Source organism: Anomalospiza imberbis, chromosome 9, assembly GCF_031753505.1.
Source record: "Anomalospiza imberbis isolate Cuckoo-Finch-1a 21T00152 chromosome 9, ASM3175350v1, whole genome shotgun sequence".
In the NCBI taxonomy this organism is placed as follows: Eukaryota; Metazoa; Chordata; class Aves; order Passeriformes; family Viduidae; genus Anomalospiza; species Anomalospiza imberbis.
The window spans coordinates 27930334-27940247 of record NC_089689.1 but is presented as its reverse complement, the minus strand read 5'-3'; the positions used below and the strand labels follow the sequence as shown (position 1 = coordinate 27940247).

At 42.1% G+C, this 9914-nt stretch overlaps 1 protein-coding gene across 1 annotated transcript; it reads left to right on the top strand.

Moving 5' to 3' along the window:
* The first annotated feature begins 885 nt into the window (after positions 1 to 885).
* Positions 886 to 3650, top strand: TACSTD2 (tumor associated calcium signal transducer 2). The gene has a single exon (XM_068198873.1). It carries the CDS (start codon positions 2395 to 2397, stop codon positions 3322 to 3324), a length of 930 nt encoding a protein of 309 aa, XP_068054974.1. The 5' UTR covers positions 886 to 2394; the 3' UTR covers positions 3325 to 3650.
* Positions 3651 to 9914: the final 6264 nt, after the last annotated feature.

Below are 9914 nucleotides of genomic sequence, written 5' to 3'. Positions count from 1 at the left end.
ACCCGCCACAGTCCTGGATCAGCAGCCAGAGGGGTTTGCAGAGGCGCATCCTGGAGGTGCCCCACAGATCCCTTTCCATCAGCCACATTCCCTCCCCCGAGCCGAGCCGAGCCGAGCCGGTCCAAGGGGGCTGGTTCCAGCCCTGTTAGCAGAGTCCTTCCTGCTGTGCTGGAGAGGATTCGCTCTGCTGGGCAGGGCTCAGCCGCGAGGGCTGTAGGGGGAAGAGAAGGTGTGGAGAGGACAGTGCCCCCCAGAAGGAGGGTGTGGCACAGCAGTGCCCCCCAGAAGGAGGGTTTGGCACAGCTGAGCACCCCAAGTGTCTGCACGGGGAGGGAGAGGCGCTGTGCAGGTGCTGGTGCTGGTGCTGGTGCTGTGCACCCCCGAGGAAGTGAGGGATAAGGACTGCATCCATCCCCACGGGAAGCAGCCAGTGCTTTAACGTCCCAGTGAACACTGTAATCACATGTGATGCTGGACAAAGTATTTAATGGCCTAGATAAAAGTATTCGGGTTGTTTAATTGCTGCTTTACATAGACCTACTGCCCTACTTTTACAAGGTTTAGAATTGTGCTGAGAAATTGTTTCCATGGAAGCAGAGATCACTAAAGAAATAATGCACTCCACATTTCCTACAGGATTATTCCTTTTACAGCCTGCTGTTCTAAATAATTAACTCTTGTAGTACTGTTGCAGTTTAGCATGGATTAAAATAAATAATACGTTTTCTGGTGTCATAGAGGCATTACATTTTTTAATATATATAAATAGTTGGGTATATATATATATATATATATATATATATATAGTTGGAAAAACCTGTATTTAAAGTAAGTCCTTATTTAGAAAGGGGAAAATCCACCAGTAAAAGTCAATGAAGAAGTGCACTTTTATTTTGAACTATATTTCATATTTGGCATTTAAATAATATGAAATGAAATATAGACAAGATATGGGGAGCTAGGTGATAGTTAAATGGATTTTGACTTTGAAGGAGAGATGTGAAAATTAAAAGAAAAAAGGACGTTATTGTAGTGTGGGTAAATGAATGACTTAGAAATGGGAAAAGAGTTGCTAAACTATTATAGAATCATCAACATGACAAATTGACTTACCTGGCAGTTTTAATAATCGTTTTAGCTGTAGATCTCAATTATTTTCCAAGAAAGCTAGCTGGAGTCATTATGACCTGAAGGAATATCCCGATTGTGTCCTGCTTTGGCAGAGGGTATTTACATCCCATTTCCATGTGGAGCTCTGATTTTACACCTATTCCCCGGGAGGCAGGGTCCTTCCCAGTGTGCACAGAGCCACGAGTGCAGGAGCTGGCAGGCACTGGAAGTGGGGCAGTGCTCAGGTGAGCAGCACACAGGTAGGAGCTGACTGCAAGGCATGTGGCTGGAGTGCAGTGCACACACTGCTCTGTGGTCATTACTGGCCTCAAAATAATGATTTATAAAGAGTCTGACAGGGTTTGACAAATCAGATGAACGGGACTGACTTAATTCAAACTGGAAAATCTTTGTCAGCTGCTGCCAAAGCACATGGAAATGGTAATACAGGTTTGTAGATCACTGGGAGGCTTGGGAGCCACTGGAGTGTTCTGTGAAAGGCATTATTACAGTTCAGATTGAAAAATTTCTTAAGAAATAACAAACAACTTTGTCAGGGTAACATAAACATGAAAATCAGTATTCCTAGAGCTGCCTTAGGGTGAGCATGTGCCAAAGGGAAGGCGGAAGAGAAGCTTTCCATGCTGGAAAATGAGGCTGCTCTCTGCAGCCATCAACCTTGTCAGCTGTGGTTCCTCTTGGAACAGCAGCTGCTCCAGGCAGCAACCATCAAACTCCCACAGGCTTTATTTAATAAAGCTATGAAAGTAGAAAGTCCATAACTGATAGGAATCTAGATAGTGGAATGATAGAGATGCTGTGCAGTGAAAGACACAGGAACAACCATGATGGAAGTGGAAGAGTAGGATTTCCTGCAGAAGTGGAAGAAACTCCTTCAACAGCCATTTGCATACAGTCCATGCAAAGTCTAAAGAAGGAAAAGGGCCAGCTGCTTGTCTTTAATCCATAACGGAAGCCCATGGCAGGAGCTTGGCTGCTGTCTCTTTCTTCCTTGTTGTTTCCTGATCAAGCAGGAGCGAGGGAGGCAGCTGGAGGCAGGTGCCACTCCCTGAGAAGTAACAGGGAGCTGGGAAGCTGTTGACTGGGATTTGGGAAGGAGATGCCAGTTGTTTTGGAAGAAGAACCTGTTTGGTGGGTCTGATTTGAATCAATAAAGGGAGCAGCACGCCAGTGTGTAGGAATGAGCAGCCTCCGTCAATAGATTAAAGCTTTGGATGCTGCCTGCTGTCGCTCAGGACTTTATCTGTGCTTTTCTCCTGCACTATGGAGCCTCTCTTTGGGGTTGTGCTGGGTTTGATTCTGGCAGTCGCTTCACCAGCCCATGACAGCTGTACCTGTGCGACCAACAAGTGGGCAGTGTGTGCCCAGGAGGGCCCAGGGAACTGCACCTGCAGGCTGGCAGGTTCAGATCACCCTGTAGACTGCTCAACCCTGACTTCTAAATGCTTCCTGATGAAGGCAGAAATGATCCCCCTGAAGGAGAAGCGCCTCTGGAGACCTCCCCACGGGGTGTCAGACAGCGATGGCATTTACAACCCCGACTGTGAGGACAGCGGTGACTTTAAAGCCAGGCAGTGCAATCAGTCCAGCACCTGCTGGTGCGTGAACACCGCGGGCGTGCGGAGGACGGAGAAGGGAGGCAGGAGCCTGAGCTGCAGCGAGCTGGTGCGGACAAGGTGGATCTTCATTGAGCTGACACACAAGAGGAGCTCCAGGGCCTTCGGCGTTCCCGACGTGGCAAAGGCCCTGACCCAGCTGTTTGAGAGCAGGTACAAGCTGCACCCCAAATACATCGCAGCCATCAAGTACGACCCCCCCCTTATCCAAATCCGCCTGGACCAGAACAAGAAGCCCAGGTGGGATGTAGATATAGCTGACGTGGCCTATTACTTTGAAAAAGACGTGAACAACGACTCCGTGTTTCCTTCCAACAGTACATTAACTGTGTCAGTCAATGGAGATGCTCTGGCTATTGAAAAGCTCTGGATTTACTATGTGGACGAAAAGCCCCCAGAGTTCTGCATGAGGCAGCTGGCAGCTGGCATTAGTGCTGTGGTCACCGTGGTGGTCCTCACTGCTGGCATTGGCATCGCCGTGCTGCTCCTCCTCAGGTGGCTGCGCACAAGGACATATAAAAAATTTGAGTGTAAAGAAATGAGGGAAATTAAAGCCCCAAGCTTAGAACTGCCCTGAGCGGAAAGAAGAACGGCAACTACAGGAAGAAAAGGGAAAAAACAAGGTGCAAAATACAAAGAACAGACTCCGTAATTGTGGTGGATTTGTAGTTTATTCCTTCCTACAGGAATTTGTACAGTGAATGTTCTAAATTATTCTTGTTTAGTAAGAATAAATTTTTGTCATATAAATGAATTTGGGAGTCAGTTACCTAAAAATTTAAATGACTCCTGCTTTGGAGGGTAAGAAAACTGTTACAGCTGTCTATTTAACACAACACAGAAGGCTTTCACTCCCGCTGCAGGCCTGGCTCAGATTGCTTAAAAACTTAAATACTCTGTGGGGTTCTTGGTGTATCTATTTACTGAAATTAAAACACTTGCCTCAGCATATTTGGGCTATATTGCTGCTTTTCTCATGGTAGACTTTTTTAAAATGCAGTTTGTTTTTAGTTCATGGGGGCTTTGAAAAACAAAAGTTTCTGAAACTTTTTTATCAGCAAATAATTTCATGAATATTACTAAACAAGTGTATAAGATAATGATAAGATATTTTGCAACATCAGAGGCTTTTATAGAGTGATTTGTTAGGAAACATCCCAGGTGTTGGGTCCCTTCCAGGTGCAGAGATCCCGAGTTCCCAGGTTTGTATTCAGGCAGCACAGTGAGCTATTCCCACTTGTGCTCTTTAGGAAGGGTCTGACACTCCTAGTCAGCAAAGATCCCTTGATCCCCATGCATGTGTAAGTTAACCTTGGTGCTCTGCCCACATTCCAACTCTGGAAATAGCTTTCTGTCTACCTAAATTCCCTGGGCAATTTTCATGGGACGAGATATTTTTCAGTGTTGTACAGCTTCACAGAAACACTGCACAATACTCTGGGACAGGCAGAAAAAGAGCTTTATTCCAGTTGAGCTGTGGGGGGTGGAATTTAAGAGCAGAGTGTAATTACTGAACTTGGAATTTGGCCAACAGACAACTGGACTGCTTTGCTACCTACTCATCTGCTGCATTCCTGGTTTGGAGAGTCATACTCACCGTGAAGGACATTTAAAAGAAAATAATGCTGGTTGTTGAATGTTGGGATATTGTCAGTTCCATTCTCTGTGCTGCATGTGGATGTCTAAGTCCATCACTCTCCTCTGTTTCCTGCAGCAGCACCTGCTCCACCAGGGCACTGCCACAGGGCCAGCAGCTCTTTTCTTCTCTGAATTAGTTTCAGTGTTGCTCATTTGTAATTCTAACAACAGTCAGGAATGTGCTGCTTCCACAGCAAACCACCAAAATGCAGCTCAGTTCTACTGAATGGAAAGGATATGAGGGGAAAAAGGGAAGAGGCTTTGATTCTGATTCTGCCTTTGTTTATAGACGCTGTTGGGTAATAACATTTGGTCAACATACACCATTTCCATTTGACCTCACTTGTTCACTCACCTGCTGGAAAATTCTGGGTACATACTTTGGCGCAGATGCATCATATTTTCCCAAAATAAGATTTTTATGCAACTGCAGCAGCAGCATTAATACATTCACAGTTTTGGAGCAGGGTCTATAATTCATTGTGTGCCTTACAGCAACATGTCAAAGCTGGTTGTTTGTCAGTCAGGAATACACACTTGTCTGAGAGAAGATGAAGTGAGAATTTGAGATCTAGGCTAAATCTTTCCATGTCATAGGAAAACTCAGAACTTAGCCTAACTCCACACAATTTTGCAAGCAGCCATTTATAAAACAGACTAAATTAAAAATCTAGAGCTGAGCAGCCCTCAGCTGAAGAAATCTAGGATGAGAATAAAAATTTTCCAAGTATATTGCTTAACCAATTTCTTAACTTATGCAGAGCAGATCAAAGCCATGTGTTTGAGAGGCTGGTGCTGTCCTTCGATCAGGGATCATGAGAGGTACAGTCTTTTCTGGACAGCTGCGGTGGCTTTAACCAGTCTTTTAAAATCCTTGCATTTTTCTCTTTTCCATCATAGGAAAAAATATTTTCAAGGTGAATGATGAGATTTTATATTATAATATAAACATTTCGATATAACATTCAGTAGGAGAGGCAAAAGTGACTAATTGTTGAAAAAAATCTTAACAGGTAACAGTGTTAGCATCTTTCCTTGGCCCCTGCTTTTCTTTTTAGTAGCTGAGATTGAGAAGAGAGGCTGTTGTGGTGCCATTCAAATTTTTATTATTCATTACAGGACTGCCCCATGAAAGCCCTGACTTGTGGTTGGTTATTTCTTTGCTAGTCCTTCAGCACAGTGGACTGCACACTGGTCAGGGGCTGGAAATGCACTAGGGTTGGTTAATAGGAGGGATAAGGTATCTGCAGTTAATCAAGAAAATGAGATTAATTGTAGCGCAGACAGCCTCTCCTTGGACTAGATCACTCTACTTGAATAAAACTGTGTAGAGCAACTGCAGGATGTGGACTTGAATAAACCAAACAGACCCATTGCCCCTGCTGAGTACTCATTTCTCTCCTGCCACCTCTCACACCAAATCTTTTTTGCACGTGGAAGATCTTGTATTTTACTGTAACAGTCCATCACATTCTGCCTGTTTGACCTTCTTACCACCCCTGATGTTCTCACTGAAAATGAGACAACGAGCCCTTTTTCAGCTTTAAACTTTGCAAAATGAAAATGCTTTGTATTATTTGGATTTTGAGGCTGTTAACTCTAAAATTTCTAGCTATCCTTTTCCTGATTACATCATCCTGTTTTAATGGAATGTTTGCTCATTTTATTTAAGTAATTAGGCCCTGTGCTCTCTGCAGTGGGTTCTGGGTTCTGTAGGTGATAGCAGAGAGTGCCTTTGTGCTGTTGCCTACTTGGGTTATAAAGGGGGGTGCGCTTGCTTTAACAATGCCAGAGCTGGCTGTTGCCTAAATTATGTTCTGCAGTTCCAACTGGCTGCCTTGGAAAGCTCAAATTAAACACATGCAGAGAAAAAAAATCCCCTCTCTGCACTGCAACTCTGAAGAGGCCAGTGCTGCCCTTTGCACACAGTGCCACTACCCCTGGGCAACTGCACAAAGTGAGCTTTGGCCTTCGCTTTCAACTACAACTTTTGTACCACTCACGATCTGAGGACAGTGCCAGAAGCAATGGCAGCACTACAGCAAGGAAATGAAAGATTAGGATTAAAACCCTCTTAAACTCTGTTCTCTCTACTCCCCCTGGTAAAATCCATGTCCGCCTATATCTCTGAGTATGTGCCCTGGAATTCTCTGACACAAAATGCCCGTGTTGGTCTGTAGGTGTTGGTGTGTGCACACACCTGTGTGTTCCACACCCGCATTAAAAACACACACACATCACTGTCAGAGCAGGGAAGCCCTCGGGCAAACTCGTGGCAGCAGATCCTCCTCTGTCCTCACCACTCTGCAGCCTCTAGCTCTTAGCAGTGGCAAAACAGTCAAACCTGCTGCTGTTGTGGAACAGCTAAGAATCCTCTTTTTGTCCCAACTTCTCCCACTTAAGAATAATCTTTTAGGGATGTTTAGACTGGGATTATGCCAGATGAGGTTACTGATGAGAATCTTAACGACTGCCATGTAAATACACTGAGGTCCCTCATGAAACACTGCACCTCTGGGATGTTATTGACAACTGGAGACAAAATCCCTTCAATACTTCTTGAAATGTTTAAACCTTGGGGAATCATCCTGGAAAAAGCCAAACCAATATTTACTGCTCAAATATTGAAACCATTTTTTCAGTGAACAGTTAAAGAAGTAAGTAACAGACTGGCCCTTCCTCCACTTCTCCTTAATTGGGCCAGTTAATGCTATTAAACAGATCTTCCTTGCGCAGGTATAATTATCCTTTCCAAAGCATTTCCACTGATTTGCCTCAGGGTTTTAAATACTGCAATTACTTTTTTTTTTGGTCAATGTTAAAATTAATCTTTAGTCATTACCATTGCTATCAAAGCAGGAAAAATGAGCTTCCAGAACTTTTACTATTATTTTTCAGCAGTTCTAACCACATCTCATGTACCAGGCTGCACCTAGTTAAAATTTCATCCATGCCAGGCAGCCTGACAAGATCCACATCTCATTTGCACAATGATCCCTGGTCCCTGAGGGATAACACTCCTACAGCTCCACTCCAGCTCCAATCAAGCGCCACAGAAACAATTAGGGAGACTTTGCATTATCTAAATGAAAGATTGAATTATGAAAATGTGCACTGCTAATTTTCCACTGAGGTTTTTACATGTGGGCCCAGCAGTACCGGTGGTATATGCACCCAGCCTTTTCAGGTGGTTCTTTTGAGACTAATTTTTGACATAAATTTATCTTTTGAGATCAATGCCTGTCCTTGTAAGGCTTGAAGTGAGAAATCTTAGCACTTTTGCTGTTCTGGTTGCACCCAGAAAAGCTGCTTGGAACAATTAGAAGGCAATGAAAAGAGCACTCCTTATTTCCAGCCTCTTCACACGTGTTTTGGAATTCAATTTGGCATTGAATTTTATGACAACTCTTAGAGGAACAGTTTTACATTAAATTTCTGCTTGGTTGAGTAACTTCATTTTCTGGATTTTAAATCTACTTTTTTAAAAATATCAACAACAGAGATAATATGCAACAATAGTCAACACCTATTAAATTCTTAAAGAGTATGCTCTAACTTGTATCCCAGTGGGGAAGGGGAGGGAAAAGGGCAATTAGTTCATAACACACTCCATGGATCAAGGCAGGATATTCTAATGCACAACATTTGGAAAAAACATTAACATTAATGCAAAGCATTGTCTGATCTTTTAAATCAATGCGAACTCCTGATATTTCAACTGGTCAAACAGACTAAATGGAATTTAATCCAATTTCTGACTTGCAGAAGGTGATGGAGTGCATTTTTTCAGCCAGGATTTTAGCCCAACATTCATGAACAGAAGTGAATTACTCTGAAAACTGAATTACAATACTGTCAATTAATAATTCGTTTTTCCTTGGATTTACACAAAACACAAATATTTTAATATTTTATAGTGTTTTTTTTCATTTGAAGCTGAAGACTGTATATTTTAACTGACAACTTTTTAATTGTGATGCTCAAAATTGGTAGCAGAGAGACTTTAGTACCAAATACTGAAGTATCTGTATACCATGCATAGAAAAATACTTTTTATATTCAGAGTTAAATGACTTTTCATTACTTTTATTGGATTTGGCATTTGCTTGTGTGAGTAATTTCATACATATACAAAACCTCATTTAATTCAGAACAACTACTTCTATAAAGAGAAACACAAATACTAATGGACACACCCACACAGGAAAATTGTACCTGTTAAGGTGTTAATTATTTAATTGGACTTAGGAAATCACTTATGACCTCTAAATAGGTCTTCTACAGTCTTAAAAATATTAAATTTGCTTTCTGGTCTTCTTCTGCAATGAGAATTATAGTCTTTTTTTGCAGAAAAGATGAGGCTTGTCAGCAAAAACTCTGCTACAAAACTGTCTTAATATACCTCTCTTTACCATAGAATATTCTATCTTATTTCCTCAAGGAAAAAAAAAAAGTTGCATGCACACATCTTCATTAAAATTCAAGAGAAGCAATAATATAAATTACAAGTTAGAATGTTTTTTCCACTACTCATCTATTTAGAGGAAAAAAAACCCACTCTACGACTTTCCGATTGCTCAACTGTTTACCAGATTTTCATCTAGAGATATATTTAGTGCTGGTATTTGATAGATCCTATAATTACCTGTATTTGCTGCTTGTCTGCTTTGGAGTTTTAATTGCAAGCAATGATGCTTAGGGAAACTTTGGAAGTGCAGAATGTAGAACACAACTTTTAGCCCCATTCTTGCACACTCAAAGCATCCATTGATTTTAAGAATTTAGCAAAGTAGGAATGCAGGAATAGGTCCTATATCCTTTATGCAGACAGAGTTAAACAATGCATTGGAGAAACAAATAATTGCAACAAGAAACACACAAAGAAAAAAACCCCAAACCAGTGTGTTTTCAGCAGACTCAATAAAAAGTGGAGACACAAAGGTGGAAAAATTATAGAAAAAATGGTAGAAGGCCTGAATGGCTTAGGAATGGAGAATTCTAGATGGAGAAAACAAGAAAAGTAAGCAAATACCAAGTCTAGTAAGGACATTAATGAGAGCTTTCATCTCAGTTCTTCATTTCCTGACAGCTGGGACACACAGAAGCCTTGGGTTAGACAAATTGCTTTTCTGCTGCTACAGCTCAGCCGGTTTTGTGACTGGAGCAGACAGTCACAAAAATTAATGCTGTGTGACTGACTGACAGATTTTACTCTTTGTGCTTCTTATGATAATGGCGCCTGGGCAGGTCTTAAAGGAACTTTGTCAGAGGAAATTTTAAGATTATCACTAAATAAAGCTCCTTCTTGGCCTGGACTGCAACAAGTGGTCACTATGTATTTCCCTTGGCAATGACCATCCATGCTTAGGAACTGTCACGAGGGCTCTGGTAATAAAGGTGGAACAAGGAGTACCTCAATAAACACTGAACAATACTCAGCTGTGCTCATACACAGAGGATGTGGCTCTGGAAGTCAAAGATTTGTGTTTCTTTACCTCCCACAACAACAGGGCCTCTGTTTACATTCAA